Raw genomic sequence first — 20,450 nt, 5'->3', positions numbered from 1 at the left:
GATTGGAGATTTGAAGTTTGAGACTGCAAAGATTCTTTACTCTCCTGCCCCCAACATGGCTAGGCATTAAGCTCTCAAGTTGTCATGTCGATCGGAGATTTGGGAATCCAATGTCCTAGTCAATTGCCACAATTATTGCATTATATTCAACCCAAATCGTCATGGTCATTGGCAATTTGAGGTCCCCATATCCAATCACATATTATTTTTGTAAATATTTTTTATATTATTTTAATAAATAATTTTTTTCTATATTATTGCTGCAAAAAAGAAAGGAAAAAAAACAAAAAAAAAAGTGAAAAAAATATGGCAGGTTGAGCCAAGCTTGAAAAATCAATATTTTAATTAGGCTGGGTTTGATCAAGATAACAGGTCCATATTTCAAGTTGAGATTGGACTTTGACAAAATGTATTATTATCTTACTTAATTATAAATTGAATCTAGTCCAATCCGACCCATGAACAAATCAACTTTTAAAAAAAAAAAATTAGATAAAAATTTATATTAATCAAGTTTTGAAACTTAGATATATCAAAACTAAAAACTAAAACATTTAGTAGAATAAATTTCATAAATTATAGAGTGTGAGGGAGGAGGTGTTTGAATGAAGAATATATAACTATAGGATGAGATATAATATTAAATTTATAAAATCATTAGTGATGAATAAACAGAGTCTTACCTAATAAAATATAATTTGGTTTCAATATTTAATTTGATATCCAAACTAAACAATATCATGTAGCTCAGTAAATATTTGACATGTGTGATATTAAAAAAAAAGGTACTTAATTGAGATAAAAGAAAAACTCAAATACTAAACTAAATTTTGAAGTCAAACCCAAGTATCAATTTGAAAATTTTCAGGCATCAAATGGTATATTAACCCAAATGAAAATAAATAAGCGAAGAAGAAGAGCTTTGGCGGGAAAATGGTCGTCCCTGTTTAAGGATGTGGTGGGTGGGTGATCTGAATTAAGATCTAAGTTGGAAGGAAGCTTATGAACTGAAAATGCCTCCCAAAACCAGAAGGAAGCTTAACCCTTCTTCATCAAAGAAATCTAATGTTCCCAATAATCAATCTCAAGTTCAACCGTCTAAGTTCGGCATCCAACATTTCTTCGAACGCCATTCCCAAAACGCTCTTCTAGCTTCCCAGAAACTCAATCATCTTTCTTCTCCTCCCGCACCCCCTTCCGCTACCCCTCCCACCAATCCTATTCCTCTATCCTCTCCCAAATCAAATGCCGCTTCCAACGGCGTCGTTTCTGTATCCCCAAACCCTAACCTCCATCCCAGTTCCTCTCCGGCAATGGAGGCTGCTGACGAGGTATCACCTATGGTCTCCAAGTCTACCTCTCTGAAGCGTTTCAACTTTTCCCCTGGAATGGTAAACTATTTCTCACTCGCCTTCTTTTCCTTTTTCCTTTTCTTTCTTTATCTTCGTCCATTGAACTAACGGCGACAATTGGAGTTGTAGTTGATAAAGCAGAGTCAAGATGATGGAGGGGATGAGGTCACATGGAAGATATCTCCGGTCAACGAACGTCTTCTAGCAGTCTCAAAGCACACCCCTGTATTACCTGATTCCTCAAAGCACAACTCTTTCTCAATACACCAATGCTCTCAGACCAAGGCATTTTCCTCACCTCCTTTTTCAGTTGCTCTAACTACTTTTATTCTTACAATTCTTTACAAAAACAAAACAAAAACCAATGCATTTCAGGGCATAAATACGGCTGCTAAGGTTGACAAATGGCTCTCGTCGCCGTCCCCCAAAGGCAAAGCTGATAAAAAGCCTTTGCTTCAGGCCAACAGGATTGGGTTGAAAAGATTGAACCCTTTTCAGGATAAAGAGGTCGGTGACAGCATTGCTGATGAGAATACTTGTTTGTCAAGTAGACAGACTCCATTCTGCACTCCACCATCTCTACCATATTGTCCTGATAAGGTAATTGGTTAATGCATTATAACAATGTGAAATGGGGTTCTGTAATTTGACTCCTCCCTTATTTTTGTCTTAACTGAAATGCAGCTTGCCAATGGTGTTGCATCTCATCCCCTGGGTTTGAAGCAGCACAAGAAGGTTTCACGCTTTCTTTTTCAATATTCACCTCTTTATCTTAACAGATTTCCATTCTTTTCTTTCATATCTGATTATCATTTAACAGAAGTGGACATTTTCTTAATACTATGTTTTACTTTTAGGTATACATATTGTTGTAGCATAGATTACCAAAAGTTTCTGCATAACTCAAATGACATATTCCTTTTTACATTTTGTATTTCAATTATCTTCCTGTTTTCGTTTTTTTTTTTCTTATAGTTCATCTCCATTTGGATATTTTTCTTTTACAGGCATTGCTTGAACTTCTAGATCAAGTAGAAGATGTAATTTCTGTTGAGGATTTTGTATCCAGTGAATCAGAGCCATATTCATCAAAAGCGCAAGAGGGACAGTCCAAAGAAATTCCTGTAACAGTTGATTCTATAGGAAATGATGTGTTAATGGGCACAACAAACAAAGTCTCTGGGACATCTTCTAATGGTTATTTCCTAGTATTGGAGGTATGCTTCTTCCCCTCCCCATTTTTAGCAAGTTATGTATGAAGGAAACAATATGTTCTTTGATACTGATATTGTTGCAAATATATCTCTGCTGAAGGTATCTGAGAAGCAAACTTTTCCAGAGTCTGGTGGTTCTCAATGCCCGTATAAGGTTTTTGCTGTGCCTTAATCACAAACATCTTAATAATTCACTGGATTGTTGAGGGAACTAATAGCATTTGCTTCTCAGGTTCTTCGCTTGGTAAATGAGAAAAGTGGGGAAGAGCGTGCTGTTTATTTGTGGGAAGAGTGGTATGTTGTGCAAAGATCTTCCTTTTCACATTCAATAAGTTTAATGTTATTTTCAAATGACAAAATCATTTAGCTTTTATTTCACTAAGGTTGATTTCTGCCCAGTAATATGCTGAAGTGCACCTTTTCATACCATCTCCACGTTCTTACAGCTTTATTAGTAAAATTGTCCAAGAAAGCTCTGTTGTAGATGTAATAGGCTAAATAGTGCCAAGGCTTTACTAAGGTTGGCTAATTTCATGTGTCTGCTCTATGCTCTTGTTCACCCATCTCTAGTGGCTTTTGGCTTGGTTCTGAATCAGTCTTTCTATTTTAATGGTTACCATGCACTTGATCTTTTGATGTAAACCTTATAGTTTGTTTTAGTTTGTGCCTTCCCAATTGTTGATGGTTTACTGCTGGTAAGATAATGTTTCTCACCGTTCCTTGAAACAATTACCTCAGGTCCTACAGTGTCATTGCCCCAGGAGACACTGTGAATGTCATTGGTGAATTTGATGAAGAGGGAAAGTGTAATGTGGATCATGAAAATAATTTTCTTATCGTTCATCCATATATTCTGGTCTCTGGAACTCGGGTAAGTGTCATGCAGTTAAACCATGTAACTTTTTTCTTATGGATTTTGTAATCATGGAAAGTCTCAATCACCTTTATTACATCAATTTTAGTTGTCTTAATCCCTGTGGGTATCTAAAACCACATTTTGGTTTGCTTTCTAATAATATAAAAAAAGGTGGCTGGCAGTTTTAGTTGCCCAAGGAGAACTGTCCTAGATGAGAGACTACGATGCAATGAGCATTCGACTGCAGCTCTTATTGGCATCTTGCTCCACCAAATTTTTCAGGTCTTGTGATAGGAAAAGCTCTTCTATGATGTTAAATTTTCTAGTAGTCCATATGGATTTCTCCATCAATAAACTAGCTTCCAAGAATTTCATAACTGTCTACATCTCAATTTTCCTCGTTTTATTCAGGCAGGACTTATGAAAGAGTCCCCTACAGTACACTTTTTGGAAGAATATGCAAGAATAGTGCTCCAGAAGAACATGGAGAGCTTATATGCATGTGGAGGTGGAGATTTAGATAAATATTACTTTACTATTTTCCAATTTTCTGCTGCAAGATATTTTAGGTTCTTCATCAGTCCACTGCACTTGTAAAAATCTTATTAATGTTCCATTAAGTCTTGTTTAATGTTCCAATGACATATTAGCAGTAGCTCTTATGAACCATTATCTGAAATTCTGATAACTGGTTTTATGCTTCATCGCAGTAAATGAAAATGAAATATATAAAACCTTGACTGAAGCTATTCCGAAACTAGTAAATTGGATTGCTCTCTTCAAAGATACGCAGGTGAGCTGACATTTTCTCTTTATTGTTACTTTTTCTTGTTACCTGGCCAGTGTATAACTCCAGGTTTTCTTCCACCCTTAAATTGTTGAAGACCCTGCGTCTTATTGCATAAAGGTGTTCTGACTTTGACCCTGCGGCAAGTTCTAGATTTATGGGAGGTTGGGTTGGGGGGGGGGATGGGCAGGTATGTAGATGGGGAAGCCTGGCTGCTTCATCATGTGGGTTGGTGACGACCAGGCTGAAGAGTGGCTGTAAATGAATATACTTTTGTGATTGTATTCGTATATATAGACATGTATATATGTATCCATATGCATATATGTTACAGGTATATTTCTTGGAGGTTGATGTACTAGGAACCTTACACTTCATCTTGTAATGAATTAAATAAAATATCTTTTTTGCATATGAGATGGAGCACTGTATGATAACTTTGTATTCTTGAGTTAATTTTACTATCAGCAGGAGCCGCAAGTTCCCACTGTAGATTTTGGATCTGATAATGGGGCAAAAAAGGTTAAAGTTTTAGAGGTTAGCATCTCCCTCATTCTCTTTTGCACATGATTCCTTAATGAATTTGATGTAGCTTGACGTTGGTCCCTCAGAGAAGAAAAACATGCATTTATAGATGTGCATGCCTTTTGGTATTGTCATTTTTAAATGACAAGCATATCTAGCTATTCATGTTTGCCCACTAAGGTAACTTGAAAATTCATGGCATCCGATTATGCTCACTACTCAGTGTTGAAGATATGTGTGATTTTCACCTATTTTTGCTTTTCTATGTTTTTTGGCTTATTGTTAGCTTGATTGCTGATTCTGGGCCTCCAAAAAGTTTCATTTTTACGAAGTTTGAACTTGTAAAATGCGTATATAAGGACTTCATTCTAATTGTAGGTAATTGATATTGAGGAACTGGCATGGGCCCCGAAGTATGGTCTGAAAGGAATGATTGATGTTTCAGTCAGAGTAAAGGTTGACTCAGGTGGAAAAGAAGGTGATGAGAAGATCATGCCTCTAGAGTTTAAAACTGGAAGAATGGCTAATGGCCAGGCAAGTAATATGAAAAGCAACTCTATGTGGATTAAATCTTGGAATATGCACATTGCATTTTCTAAGCTACTTGGTCTCATTGTCCTTGTATGCATGCTTGTCATTTATGCAGGCATCCGCTGAACACTGTGCCCAAGTGATCTTGTACTCTCTTCTTATGTCTGAGAGGTATTGAAATCTTATTCCTTTTACTTCTCTTTTACCCTTTTTTGTGTTTCAGGTGCAGCAATGGTGAGGGGTTGTGCTGAGTAATGATAATTTTCTTCACTTTTTACTTGTTAGGTACCTAAAACATATTGATTCTGGTCTTCTATACTATCTCCAGTCAGATCAGACGCAAGTAAAGAAGCTACCTTCTGTCCTTTGCACATCTCTATTTTTCAGTGGCATTAAGCATCTGTTGGTGTTATGTGTAGGGGATTGTAGTTCGAAGGTCTGACTTGGTTGGGTTAATCATGCGTCGTAATGAGCTTGCACATGATATTCTTAAGGCATTAACAACACAACAACTGCCCCCCATGTTACAGGTTTGCTTGTTACTGAATTATTTGTACCATATATTTATAAACATTCTTTGATACGAATGAGAGGCTCTATGTTGTTATTGTAGATTCCAAGCATGTGCAAAGGCTGTAGGCATCTTGACGTTTGCACCCTTTATCATAAGGTAACCTTATTTCCTTATTGTAGTCCAGGGAGTGAAGTGCTGTCTCACCTGGTATATTAGCTGTAGCGATACCTGTTTCTTTTCGAGGACTATCCTGTCTAAATGTTGCATAGAAAGGTCAAAATCCTTAGAGAAAGGTTAAGCAGGATTTCCATTTCTGCTTCTATGGGCTGCAGTGCCTCATCCTGAATATCAAGTTTTTATCATTGGCTGATTTTGTTCAATTGCTGCAGGCATTTGGTGGGAATACAGAGAGTAGCGGATTAGGTGATATATTTGATTCACATGTACATCATTTTTCAAATGCTCATGGTGTTTTCCTCAGACATTGGGATCAGTTGATTGACCTAGAAGCTAAAGAGATGCAGGTGATTTGGTTACTCCAAAGCATCACTAATGGTAAACTGATAGTTTTTTAATCCTGAACTCTTTTTTTTCACTATTTCAGCTTGCAAAGAAAGAAATCTGGCGTTCTCATAATCTCAAGAATGAGAACTCTACTGGTTGCCTTTCTTCTCTTGTTCTTGATGAGCTTCCACAACAGGGATCTCACAAAGAAAATAGATTCATCTATCATTTTGTCTGTCGATATTCGCCTACTAACAATTTAAGCGGATCTGATAGAAATTCTATTCGTGCTGCTTCTTCTCTGACCAAAGATTTGGATTGCAGTCTTAAAAGTGGAGATTATGTGGTACGATTTCTTGCATTTCTTTTGCTTCTGCTTTGTCATTCCTTTCTTCACATATTTAGTTGTTCCACTTTATGGTTATATAAAATCTTGCAATGGATATAAAAATGACTGTTATGATCATCGTGTTTGCTTTTGCTGGGAGGTTTTATGGTTTCAATTTTCTAACCTTCTTGTTGCTATGATTCCAGCAAATTCTGAAACACTGTACTGTCCATGCTCTTCTGCTATACTTTGGTTGTCTTTGACTAGAATTGTAGAGAATGGAGAAATTTCTGGAACCATTAACCTTTTCTTGTAATATTAGGGATTGTGGTGGCTGTTGGCTCTAGAGAGACTGGTAACAGTAAATTTACATGTTTGTAGTATTGGTAATAATTTTAGCTTCTATCATTTGATACTTAGCTGTCAGAATTATCCATGTGCTATATCTAATTAGTTTTTCATGTATATATTTATTGCTTCATAATCCCACAGTAACCTACTCTATATGGATATTTCTGATAGTGTTAGGGTCCTATAATAGCTGTAATGTTACCCCTAAATGTAATTAGAGTTATGCTTCAGGAACAAGAGTTAGTTGTATAGGTTATATTTTTTACTAGAATTGTCATGATCTCTTAGAGGGTACAGTTTTCATTGTTGAAGGAATCGATAATTACTTCAGTTTATATTTTTCTTTATGATCAGTCAATGAGCATTTCATTTCATAAATTCTGTTTTCCAATAAGTTCCATTTAACGTCTTATTATTAGCTTTTTTTTTGTTTCTTATACTGTTTTCGGTTTTTAGATACTTAGCACTGAATCTGGCCGTCAATTTGTTGCCACTGGGATCATTGTGGAGCTCAGCCCTGACCGTGTTTCCGTAAGCTTAAAGTTTCCTTGCTTAATAGTTACGCCTATGAAATTGACATATTAGCTGTAACCTCATCCACAAGATGTCATAGGATGCATGCTAAATTGGCTCAGAAATTAGTGATCCTTGAACATTCAAATTCAAATAGGTCTAATGCCTGGGGGTTTGTCTTGTCTTTGGTGAAAGTCAGGTTTCTTTTTCTAAGGGCTTAAGGCTTCCAGGGGGTAACTTGTCTTCAATGCGAGAAAAACTACTCCAGGAGGTCTGGCGGATCGACAAGGATGAAATCATGACCTCCTTTTCAGTTATGCGGTAATTTCCATATCATAGTTAAATTTTGACTTCTTTTACTACTTCTTCTGTTCTCTTGTAACACCTGGACCATAAAGAGATGAGAAATATACTGTGTTTATGTTCATTATTTTTCCTTGTTATTGCTGAAGGTTCAACCTCATTCAAATGTTTCTAGACAATGAGCAAAGTTCTCATCTCAGGAAGATGATTGTTGACCTTGCGGTGAATGCTTCTTGCTCTCTTATATGGTTTTCTAGTGTTAACATTGTTTTTTCCTTCTATCATCTTTATTAGTATTGTTTTGCCTAGTGCAGGCTCCTAGATTTGACAGTGGATGCATATTCAGCCAAGACCCAGCAATATCTTATATCTGGTCCGAGAAGAGCTTAAATGATGATCAGCGTAGAGCTATTCTCAAGGTTTCAATATCCTGGTTAACAAGACATTTTGTTGAACAGAAGCATTCTCAGTTGACCTAACATTTTCTAAAGTCCATTGTTACTTATTCTGCAAATCCATTTTTTCCAGATACTTACAGCAAAGGATTATGCTCTAATTCTAGGAATGCCTGGAACAGGCAAGACATCTACAATGGTACATGCTGTAAAAGCCTTGTTGATGAGAGGTGCATCCATTTTGCTGACATCCTACACAAACTCTGCAGTTGATAATTTACTCATCAAATTAAAATCTCAGGTCCTCTTTATTCTCAGATTGTCTTGTTATGTTTTCAGGTGTTAGGCTTCCTGCATTACAATTCACTAAAGTATGCAATGCTATCCATTAGAACTCCGTTTTGCAAAATCAATGTGCATAAACCATAGCTACACAAGTTGGCAAAATAGGAAAGCATATTTCATGTGTCTGCATGTAACATGTACACTTTTTCTTTGTGCAAGTGTTATTTTGAGACATTGCTAGAAGGTAGTCTTTTGAAGGTTCTTTTTTATGTAAATATCATGTTGAAGTTATAAAAATTCTATTCCTCAGTGTATAAGTTGGGTCATATTCTATCTTACAACTTTCCTTTTATGTTTGCTTTGCAAATGGATGTTTGGCATTTTTGCTACATCTTCAAGGTTACAGACAATAACTTCCAGGATTTATTCTCTCTTTTGCCATCCAATTCTACTGTGGCCTCTAAAGCTAATCAGGAGGATTGCCTTATGACGAATACGCATGCTTTTATCATCCTTGTGATCTATTTGATATTAAATCTACTTGAGATTTCTTTTCTGTTCCACCAGTCTAATTGAAATTTATGTGGAAAAAAATGCAGGGCATTGATTTCGTGCGCATAGGAAGACACGAATCTGTGCATGAGGAAATTAAGGGGCATTGTTTTTCAGGTTGGAAAGTATATTATTATCGTGTTGCAGTCAGCGTGCTACTTAGTGTCTTCTTTATGTAGTAAATTGTTTTTGTCAGGGATGAACATTAATAGTGTTGAAGAAATTAAACTGAAATTTGACCAAGTCAAAGTTGTTGCTGTCACTTGCTTGGGCATCACTAGTCCATTACTCTCTGGAAAGAAATTTGATGTATGCATTATCGATGAAGCTGGACAGACAACCCTCCCAGTATGTACTATTTCAAGTTTATGCATTTTGATTTTCATCTAGGCTATGATCCATGTTCAATGATACTATATCGAGATTTCAAACATTAAGTGGTGGGAAAATAAATCCATGTTCAATTATACTATATGTAGATTGCATACCTAAAGTGGCAGGAAAATAAATAGTGGAAATAGAAACAAAGGCTTAGCCATTATTTATGGGGAAAAAATGAGGGTAAAACTGGAAAAGAAAGTAGGGAGAAAAGGCTAAGAGGATGCTAAAGTTGCATGATGAAGAATCTATATTTTGAGTTTTGTTGTCCCTAAAAGCAAAAACATGCTCGGCACAATTTCATTTTTTATTATATGAGGATGCTATCATGTGGTTCAGTATATTCTATAGACTACTTTTAGTTTCCAGGGATAAGAGGTGCTACTGTTTGTATTTAAAAAGCGGAAAGTCAAATGTTTTCTGGACTTAACTCTCAGTTGATGAAAGATCATGTCGTATCAGGTGTCACTAGGACCCTTGATGTTTTCATCTACATTTGTCCTTGTTGGAGATCACTATCAACTGCCTCCCTTGATTCAGGTATGTATATATTTATCGTCAGCTCTAGCTATTTAACTTACTGGAGAAAATTTGAAGCTCTTTCACAGTGTAATGCCTATTGATTTCCAGAGTACAGAGGCTCGAGAAAAAGGAATGGGAATAAGTTTGTTCTGTAGGCTATCAGAAGCACATTCACATGCAATTGCACCATTGCAAAGCCAGGTTACCCCTTGAGATAATTAAAATTTTGTATCTCAATTCTTTGATATTTTATTATTGTCTGAATTTATTAATTCTTTTTCCTATAGTACCGAATGTGTCAAAGTATTATGGAACTGTCAAATGCCTTGATATACGGTGATCGATTGCGTTGTGGTTCTCCTGAAATAGCTAATGCAAAACTCAAGTTCACAAAACCAATCGCTTGTTCATCATGGCTAAAAATTGTAAGAGTGGTTTCTAATTTCCTTGTTTATAACCTGTATTTGTTTTTATTTTTTTGAATCCTATGTGGTTTGTGCTAAGATTGCTGTTATCATCAAAATTCAACATTTTTGTGCTACTTAAAAATAGCATTTTCCTCTTACATTTCCTTATGGATGCAGGTTCTAAATCCAAGCAAGCCAGTCATTTTTGTTAATACAGGTTTGATAGCTATTTAATTTTACTTGGGATCTGTTGAATGCTTGTATGTCTGAACCCTTACCAGAGTGTTTTCCATGTTTAGATATGTTGCCTGCTTTAGAGGCTAGAGACCAGAAAACTGTGAATAATCCAATGGAAGCTTATATAATTGCAGAGGTAGGATCCAAATTTGACTAAAATATTTGCCCGGAAATTATTCTTTTGTTGTTAATGTGACCGACCAGAATGCAACTTGATGCATGGGATGGCATGACATTTACTCGTTTCATGTAGATAACAGATGGATTAGTCAACAATGGAATTGAAGGCAAAGATATTGGCATCATTACACCTTATAACTCACAGGCAAGTTTCATCAGACATGCTTGCAAAGCATCCGTGGAGACGCATACTATTGACAGATACCAGGTTGGGCTGAAGTTTAGCAAGCCTTTATTATCATGTCTTGTTGTGTCTTGGGTGCTATTATTAATTCTTCATATTAATGAGCATGTGTGTTTCAATTACCATTATTGTCCAGGGGAGAGACAAGGACTGCATATTAGTATCCTTTGTTAGGTCCAATGAGAATCCTAGAAGCTGCAGTGCTTCACTGCTTGCAGATTGGCATAGGATTAATGTTGCTCTTACACGACCCAAGGTATTATAGTTGTTAAAAATTCATCTTAGTTGCAAAGCAAACATTTAGTCTCTAAAATAAAATAGTATGGTTTATGATGGATTGTTGATTGTACAGAAGAAGTTGATAATGGTGGGGTCATGGGGAACCCTGTCAAAGGTTCCAATGCTTAAGCTTCTTATTGACAAAATTGATGAGCAATCTGGTATTTTGAGTTTGTCCAACGATGATTTCAACCACCAAACTTGGGCGCTTCAGAGATGCTCTTGGTCGCAGATCAGATAGTTAAGATTTTTGCCCTCTTGCATTTGCAAAACCAGGCATTTTGTTCATTAGTTTATTTTTATAAATTCAATTATTATTTTTATCTTTTAAAATATAAATATGAAAGCATGGCTTTTCCCTTCTCTTTTTGCACTAATACTCAAGAGGATATGAATTCATTCAAAAATAGCAAGGATGTGACTTTGAAGTCTTAGGTTAAAAAAATGGTTAATTTGGTTCAAGAGGTGGTAAATATGTAATAAATGAAATTAATTACTAAAAAGTGCTTGCAAAGAAGATTGATACAAGGTCGTGTGTATTGTTGGAAATAATCATATAAATTTTACATTGAGGATGAAAAGAATGGTGAATTGATGTTCAACAATTACCACTTTTATCTTTTTCTTAAAACATTTTCATAGATTTAGTTTAGTGTACATTCACCTTTAAAATTTGTATTTTTAATTTAAAAGTGAAGTGAGATTGTCAAAGAATCACCATTATACATTTTCTCTTCTTTTTTTGAAGTGTGCAAAAACATATACGACACGTCAGTTGACAGAATTAATGGGAGAACATATCTTAAAACACTCAACATACACATTTCAAAGGGTAGTCAAATTATAATTAAGGGAGTAAATCTAACAAAAATGTATAGTACAGGGGCTTTTTTAAAATTTGACCTATAAATAAAAGCTAAAAGGATTTAAAACTCAGTTCAAGTAAGGGGAAAATAATCTGACTTGAATATCGATGGCAGTGGCGTCAACAGCGAACCTGCTCATAGCCCTCCAATCGGAGCGTCGGAAATCCAACGGTGCTCTTCCTCTCGTACTCCCTAAACCCACTTGGGTTGTCAGAACTGAGGTCAAACTTTTTTTTTTATCTAAGTTTTAATTCACTGTCAAATTTCCTATTTCTCGTAGACTGACCTTTTGATATTTTTATCAAGTATTGTTCTTGTTGCTATGTTTGTTTTAATTTTAGGTTAACGTTTCTGCTGATATTCTTTGTAATCATGTCCATGGTTAGATTCTATTGTTTATGATGCTGAAATTAATACACCTAATCAATTGCTGAGTTTCTGAAAATAATGTTGATATATAATTGCAGTCAAATGCTGGGCGAAAGAGGATGAGGAAGCCTGATCCACCGTGCGTTGTCTGCAAGGGGAGCGGCAGAGTTGATTGTCATTATTGTTATGGAAGAGGTCTTTCTCTCTCCTTTTATGTAATAATAATAATAATAAGAATCCTTGTTCGCCTTTTTAATTGACTGCTTTCTATGCTCTTTTAGCTTTATTACTCCGACCACCATATTTATATGCATCTCTTTTTTGATATCATATGATGCATTCCCTATTTCTGCTAAAAACTTGTAGGAAGGACAAACCAAGTTCATCTAGAGATGCTTCCCAAGGGAGAATGGCCAAAATGGTGAGGTATCAATATACATGTTAATATATAAGCTGCATACGGAGTGGTGGTAGGCAAAGGTGAACTTGTGTTGTGATTACTACTGGTGCAGGTGCAGGAGTTGTGGTGGCAGTGGCCTTAGCTACTGCTCTCGATGCCTTGGAACTGGGGAATACAGGTATATAATGGGTTTCCATTTCATGAAGACAGATGATGATGGCACCCAACACAAGAAGTATCAGATTGAAGGTGACTGTGATTCACAGGGTGCAGCCGACCGACTGCTGCGTGGTGAGCAGAGCGATGATTCAGGTAATGAGATATGAAGGAAGCATGTATTTGCACTACTATCCATACCAAGTTTGTAACTCGGCTATGCTATAGTCATAATTTAGACAAGTGACAACTTTGATTATTATTACCCACAATTACTTATAATATATAATAACCCTATGGGTTTCTTTTTTCACTTTTGTATTACGGATAATGTCTTATAATGAGATAAGTTTTAATATTTTCACTTATTAAAACTCAATATCAATGCTTAATGTTATTTTTAAAAATATTTTCAGTTTTTATAATTAAACCATTTATATTTTTTTATAATTTTTATATTTTCATTTTCAATCTTTGACGCATAATCAGTTTTAATATTAATATTAAAAATAAGGTATAACCCGCCATTCATTATTTTACAAACTCAAATTAAAAACGCTTTCTTTCTTTCTTTATTTTTATTTTAATTTCTTTTCTATAAACATGTTTTATAAAATCAATTTATTTTTTATTTTACGTAATTACTTTTAATAAACAATTTTAATTTTTTTCCAAAATCAGGTTTAAATTGTTTTCTTAATTTTTTCCTAAAACATATTTCTAAAATAGTTTTTTAATTAATAATACATTAAATGTTTTTCAATAATTAAAATAGTTTTAAAAATATTTTTTAAATTTCTATACAAAATTAAATACTTTTCAAAAACTTAATATTATCAATCGTTATTTCTAACTAAAATATTTGATAACCTGTGCATGGGAAGAAACTAGAGGTGTTCATCGCCCGGCCCGACGGCCCGTCCGAAATATGGGAGGGTTCGGGTGAAAATATAGGCCCGAAATATGGGTTTGGGCAAAAAACGAGGCCCCTTTAGAAAACGGGTCGGGCCTCGGGCACCACTTTTTTGGCCCGGGCCCGACTTGGCCTGAATATAATAAATATATTTTTTATTTTTTTAATTTTAAAATATTTTTAAAACACTTTTTTATTTTTTTATTTTTAAAATAAATTTTTGGTGTTTATTAAAAAATGGGCCAGGCTGAGCTCGGACTTAGGAATTTTTCTCGGGCCGAGTCTGGATAAAATTTTAGGCCTATATTTTGGGCCGGGCCGAAAAAAATTTCTGGGTCCAGCCTGAACCCGGCCTGGCCCCGACCATGAACACCTCTAGCAGAAACTAGTTAGCATACATATATATATATATATATATTAATTTAATCTATATATTTTAATTTCAAAGCATTTGTGTTCCTGCATTTCCATGCTTGTCCAATTTTATCTTACAATAACTTTTTTTAGCTCTCAATGTTTATAATTTTTGTTAATTTGATCCTTACACTTTAAAAATATATAAACATAATTTTTTTAAAATAAAATTCTTAAAAGTTCTTAAAAATTTTAATTTTTATTATTTTTGTTTTGCAAATAATCTATGATTTATTGAAAAGAGATGAAGAAATTCAAAATGAAAGATTAAAAAAAAATCAACGAGAGAATTCAAAGTTTTATTGCATCGAGTTTTACCCACAACAATCTTCAACATTCTCACCAAAAATCGCTACTAACTTTTGTTTTGGAGATTTACATTGTTGAAAGATATATATGTTTTGATAAATATTGAAGGAGAACCTTTTGTTATGAAAGTTTTATTTATTTATTTTCCTTGTTAAGGCTGTGGAGATTATATCCCAAACCGAAAAAGAATAACTAGAATTTTTAGATTTAGATTTTTAATATTTTCTCTTTCTATCATTTTTAAGTACATTTAAAGAATATTAACTAAATTGATAAAAATTGTAAACTAAAAGAGTTATTTTATCTTTTATAATCTTAACATCAGTGACTTTTATAATTGGGTGTTCCTTATGTAAGAATAAATTGATCTAAGGCCTTTTCTTATTTATCAAAAAATAACAAAATTAAAAGATTTTAAAAAAAGCAAGAACCTCTTACATATTTAACCCATATATTTGATGGAAAAAAAATACAACCATACACAGAATACATATAACCCAAAGAAGAGAAGAAAAAAATAATAGCATTCAATTGTTGCATTACATTCATTCAACAAACTTTTGTGAATAAAAGAAGACCACCTAACTACCCAATGTAGCATAGATAATGATTTGCAGTTCCATAACAAAATTCTCATAGCATGTGGAGAAATCAATCAATGCCCAAGGTTGCATAGGGTTCAAACCCTCCCTGCCAAACATAAATATTTCAAGTATCAATTAACTCTCCATACTCGAGATCAAATCAGATTAGAAAATGCCCATCATTAGATCAACAGAATTTAGAACATAACAGGCAACAATAAGAAGCATTTCCATGTCTAAAAATACAGAATTTAGAACTTAACAATAAGAAGCAGGAGAGAAATAGGCGCTTTCATGGGAAGCTTTCAAGAAATCCTTTTAATGTTTTTAGTATAATAAAAAATACAGTGCATGATAGATTAGTTGGAAATAGGAAGATATTGAATGTTTCAAATTATATGATTAGGGAATGGGGATTTTAGTACCACTTTTTTGTAGCAAAGTTTAGTTTATTGGAATGAAATGAAATTTACTTATCTAAAAAAAGAAGCATTTCCATGTCTATGAAATAACTGCCAAGGCATAACTTTCTAGGAACCCTAGTGAATCTTTTAGATATGCAGCAGAGCAGATCTCATTCAATCACAGCTTATCAAGATTAGATATAGAGCAACATTAAAGCTTTATAAAAGAACTTGCAACAAATCAACACATGCATCGAGAGATGAAATTTTTTTGTTTTTCTACTTTCATGGATTAAATTGATTCTACTGCAAGGTGCTACTTACAGAGCAATCATCATGAACACGCCATATGGTCTCTCCCAGAAGGTTTGCCACAGAGAGGACAGTCAACTGAGGAAAATAGTTTTGCTCTGACACTGGGATGGTGTTTGTTATGATTACCTCTTGGAAAAGACCACTTGACAATCTTTCTATTGCAGGAGGACTGTGAAACCACACAAATGGATGAATACAATGACGAATATTTAAAAAGGCATTCTAATATGATAGGATATAGCAATTTTCCTTTTTTCTTTTTCAATCAACGAACATACAAACAGAAGAGGTTAGTTAAATAAAACTTTTGAGTTCATCCACAATGATCATTTCATAGTATATTTTAGAAGTTTCTAAATGTGATCTCCAACAGTCTGATTTCACTCTGACAAATGCATTACTTTTACACAGTCAAGAAATATAATCAGTTCTTTTAGCATTTTGAGGCTTCAGCATCTACCTATCAATTGCCTAAATAGCATGTCAAACATAATTCATTAATAAATCCCAACCTTTAGTAGTTCTCAGCGGGAATAAACTCCTAAAGCTGCTCCAAGAGCATTAACCAATTCAAGCTTTTAAGAAATGTCCAAAATCTTACCCAGGCAAAATTGCTTAAACATGTATATAAGGAAGAAACTTTTGCTAGAAAGATTTAAACACTGATAAAGAACCACCAAGCATCACATACCTAAAAACAGCATGTGTACTACACGCATACACTTCCCGAGCCCCCTCTTGATGCAAAAGAGCTGCACCTTTTGCGATTGTTCCTGGGAAACCCACAATTTGATAGTTAACATTTAAGTAACTAGCATTCTCATCTTAACATTGATAAAGCAGAAATAATATATGGCAAGGCTAATATATCCTAATTTTTAGGATACAGTCGCACAGAAATATTATCCTAAATCACATTTTTTCCCCAAGAGATAAAGAGAATAATACCAGCAGTGTCAATCATGTCATCCACCATAACTGCAACCTTTCCTTTCACATCACCTATCAAATTCATGACCTATAAGATAATAATTGCATGTCAATTTGGAGTTCAACTTGAGAATAACAACATATTACTTTACAGCAAAAAGAGTGTAAAAGAAAAAAAAGAAGCTTGAGAATAGGAGCAAATAGTGGATTAAAGATTGGTATTCCAATCAACTTTCAAAAATTTTCCATATGCATAACAGGTGCACACAGCCACTACATTACATGATTTAAAAAGTTAATCTATTGACATGATATTAACCTCGCTTAGACCTTCTATATCATACCCAGATTTCTTTTGAGACTCATAAAAATTCAATATTCTATCAATAACCCCCCCCCCAAAAAAAAAAAAACCAAAAAGAAAAAGAAAAATTGATCAAACAAGACATTTGAAAAAGATAAACAATCTCCAGTCCTAACCAACTTGTATGCATAAAACAACTCCAATAAATTAGATCTCACCTCTGCAACATTATGCCCATGACGCCTTTTATCAACGATAGCAAGAGGTGCATCAGATAATTTTTTTGCAAAAGCACGTGCTCTAGCAACACCACCAACATCTGGCGAGACTACCACCAAATCATCAGAACATATTGTCTTGCTGGCAAGATAATCAAGAATCACAGGCTGGAATTGCAGAGAGAAATATTTGCTATGAGCAAAAAGTTCATACAGAAATGCTGACACACAACAGGCCAGCATCAAGAACTGATAGAGTAGATAAAGCTTATGCAATAAAACTTCATAAGTTAACATGAAAAACAGAACTTAAATACAAAAAACTCCTCATAGAAGGATTACATTTAGGCTTTTCATAAGTACTAAAATTTTAGATTCTTGAACCATACAATAAATGTGTTAAATAATCATGTGTAATGTTGATTTGTACCTCTAAACATAGAACACCAAAGGGATACAGATGGTATATGTAAAAATTACCTGCCCATAAACATGATCTACTGGGATATCAAAGTAACCCATGGATTGCCCTGAATGAAGATCACAAGCAAGAACACGATTTGCACCTGCTTCAGTAATCAAATTTGCTACAAGTTTAGCAGCAATAGATTCACGCCCCTGAGTCTGGAACAACAGAAGATAAAGTTAACCATTCAAACAGTACTATGCATTCAGTGAAGAATTTATATGCAGAGTAAAGCTATTATTTAAAGCTATGCCTTTTTTATTTATAGGACATCTGAAGTTTCGTAATAGGAAACAGAGTTCTTTCTTACTTTCTTTTAGATCCAGGGAAATGGTTAGAAGGGACGTTGGGATATTCTGCAAATGCCAATAAACTGTACTCAAAGAACCAAACCCCTAGGGAAATAATTCAACTAAATTGATTCTGTACTTCAATTCAATTAGCTTCTTTTTTTTTTGGAATGAATATGAATCAAACAGAATTAGACTGCTTTCTATTGTTTAGAACAACAAGAAGGATGTAGAATCTTACAATATAAAACCAGAATGAATAGAATCCTATCACACGAAAGAAATGATTCCTTCCAAGAAAAGGAGTAAATAATAATTTAACTGGAAATCTGGAACTGAATTCTATATGATCAAGCATTCCATAGTAGGGCCAACTATTGAAGGAAAACAAAACAGTATGGCAAAATCTATTAATTGGGCGTAGTTGAGTTACCTTTCTGTCAGCCCTGGCATAGCCAAAATAGGGAATGACGGCAGTAATGTTCTTAGCAGAAGCCCTTCGACAAGCATCGATCATAATGAGAAGCTCCATAAGATTCTCATTGGCAGGGGGACAAGTGGGTTGCACAAGGAACACGTCGCACCCTCTCACACTCTCTTGCAACTGAACATAAATCTCACCATCAGCAAAACGCTTTATCTTGATTTTCCCAAGCTCCAGACCCATATAGCATGCGATTTCCTATCCAATATAGAAAAAGCAATACCGGGAATTACACAACTCATATTCCTGTATACCTAGATACTTACTAGATATCTAATCTAAACAATCAGAATGAAAGAAAAGAGAGGGTTGAATTGAATCTAAAACCTGAGCAAGAGCAGGATTAGCAGTGCCAGAAAATATACGGAGCCTAGTGTCGTGTTTGTTGATATCGTTTTGGAAATGGGAATTAGGGGACAAGAAGGTTGGAAACGCAGGACCAGAGGTGAGGAGAGGAAAGTGAGGCTTTCCATTTTCGAACTTCAAGGGCTCCACCAAGCTACACCTCTAGAAATAGGGAAACCCAGATTTTAGCTCCGGAAATTTTATTAGAAAATTAAGAAAAAAAATCAGCAGAAACTCATAATTCAGAGGAAAAGGAAACTCACGAAGCGTTGCCGGATAGGGAAGCGAGGGTGAGCCTTAAGGAGAGTAGCGGGGGAGATTAGAGCATTGGAAGAGCAGAGCCAAAGCAGAGACGACGACGCCATTCATTCACTTTTAATTTGTTTTGTTTTTCTAATAAAATATTTTTAGGGTTTAGGGATTCAAATGCTCATCTTCTTCGTACCATACTAATAATTCAACTGTCGAGTTGAGCTGGTGTGAGTGTTCTAGTGCTATGTGCTTGGCATAACTACTTGTCGACCCCAGAACTGGATATTTTTGTTCTTCGAGGAGCCTTTTCATTTTAACTGGAAAATTTTATTCAATTTAGGCCATGGATTTCCTAATGTGCGTTTATGAAAAAGTTATTTTAACCTTTCGACATATTTGACTAAAAGAGATGAAAAACTAAAAATGAAAATGACATATTTTCTTGTCTAAGAAACATAAAAAAAAAAACTAAAGGTATGTGTGATAAATTATTGAAAATTTTCATTCCATTTAAAATGAAAATTTGAAAATGAAAAATTTTAACATTTAACTTTTTTAATTGTGTTTGATAGTCATATTAAATTTTTACTTAGTATAATTTTTTAACAAAAGTGTTGAATACGATTAGTAGCTACTTATCACTTAATGTTGAAACTATTAATTTTATTTTATTTTATAATCTTATTTTTAAATAAAATTATTTTTTGATGTTAGAGTTGTGACCCAAATTCATGTTAATGAAATAATAGAGTGACAAAATTAGGGGATACAGTGGCACAAGTAGAATCCATATAGAATTACACTTCGTCTATTTGACTTTGATTAGAATAAAGTTTTTCAACCTTTAAATAGATATAGTCGAAACTCCTCTTGTATCATTTGATTTTCAACATTAGTGAATTTTCTTCTCCTTTGCTCGTTTGCTCGTGGTTTTTTCCAGATGTAGTCGAAACTCCTCTTGTATCATTTGATTTTCAACATTAGTGAATTTTCTTCTCCTTTGTTCCTTTGCTCGTGTTTTTTTCCAGAAAGAGTTTTCACGTAAAATCGATGTGTTTTCTTTTTCTTTTTTATTACTTTGCGATCGTTCTATATTGCCATTATCTACATTTAGTTTTAACAAACTGGTATCAGAGCTTTTTCGAGTTACTTGTTTCAATCACGATAATGGCGATGATGAAGTATGATATTCCGCTGTTGGATCTCAATACCAGATTCGCCTTGTGGTAGATAA

The 20,450-nt window shown here is 34.5% G+C and overlaps 3 protein-coding genes across 5 annotated transcripts; 2 read left to right on the top strand and 1 right to left on the bottom strand.

Moving 5' to 3' along the window:
* The first annotated feature begins 932 nt into the window (after positions 1–932).
* Positions 933–11,560, top strand: LOC105779816 (DNA replication ATP-dependent helicase/nuclease JHS1). Of its 3 annotated transcripts, none has more exons than XM_012603747.2 (34): positions 933–1,391; positions 1,482–1,637; positions 1,728–1,952; positions 2,037–2,087; positions 2,360–2,569; positions 2,667–2,720; positions 2,799–2,860; positions 3,305–3,437; positions 3,594–3,704; positions 3,834–3,930; positions 4,133–4,215; positions 4,681–4,746; positions 5,113–5,268; positions 5,381–5,436; positions 5,551–5,608; positions 5,685–5,795; positions 5,879–5,935; positions 6,169–6,303; positions 6,384–6,629; positions 7,419–7,493; positions 7,675–7,796; positions 7,928–8,000; positions 8,093–8,197; positions 8,307–8,474; positions 9,058–9,127; positions 9,207–9,358; positions 9,851–9,928; positions 10,019–10,111; positions 10,198–10,335; positions 10,495–10,534; positions 10,617–10,690; positions 10,808–10,942; positions 11,055–11,174; positions 11,271–11,560. In XM_012603747.2, the coding sequence occupies exons 1-34, from the start codon at positions 1,014–1,016 to the stop codon at positions 11,436–11,438; spliced, it is 4,056 nt and encodes a 1,351-aa protein (XP_012459201.1). In that variant the 5' UTR covers positions 933–1,013; the 3' UTR covers positions 11,439–11,560. The 3 variants fall into 3 exon arrangements, with proteins under 3 accessions (XP_012459201.1, XP_052485532.1, XP_012459200.1); XM_052629572.1 differs by having other exon boundaries at positions 4,678–4,746; positions 11,274–11,560; XM_012603746.2 differs by having other exon boundaries at positions 4,678–4,746.
* A 564-nt stretch (positions 11,561–12,124) lies between these two features.
* On the top strand, positions 12,125–13,301 carry LOC105779818 (uncharacterized). The gene is made up of 4 exons (XM_012603749.2): positions 12,125–12,284; positions 12,531–12,627; positions 12,799–12,853; positions 12,945–13,301. Exons 1-4 carry the CDS (start codon positions 12,171–12,173, stop codon positions 13,156–13,158), a joined length of 480 nt encoding a protein of 159 aa, XP_012459203.1. The 5' UTR covers positions 12,125–12,170; the 3' UTR covers positions 13,159–13,301.
* Positions 13,302–15,036: 1,735 nt separating this feature from the next.
* On the bottom strand, positions 15,037–19,539 carry LOC105779817 (ribose-phosphate pyrophosphokinase 1). Its single transcript, XM_012603748.2, has 9 exons — positions 19,228–19,539; positions 18,947–19,126; positions 18,569–18,817; positions 17,860–18,003; positions 17,380–17,547; positions 16,876–16,945; positions 16,619–16,700; positions 15,937–16,096; positions 15,037–15,314 (listed from the first exon to the last, which is right to left on the bottom strand). Exons 1-9 carry the CDS (start codon positions 19,327–19,329, stop codon positions 15,276–15,278), a joined length of 1,194 nt encoding a protein of 397 aa, XP_012459202.1. The 5' UTR covers positions 19,330–19,539; the 3' UTR covers positions 15,037–15,275.
* Positions 19,540–20,450: the final 911 nt, after the last annotated feature.

Source organism: Gossypium raimondii, chromosome 4, assembly GCF_025698545.1.
Source record: "Gossypium raimondii isolate GPD5lz chromosome 4, ASM2569854v1, whole genome shotgun sequence".
NCBI classification, from domain to species: Eukaryota; Viridiplantae; Streptophyta; class Magnoliopsida; order Malvales; family Malvaceae; genus Gossypium; species Gossypium raimondii.
The sequence above is the reverse complement of the archived record's forward strand: the minus strand, read 5'-3'. Positions and strand labels throughout refer to the sequence as shown.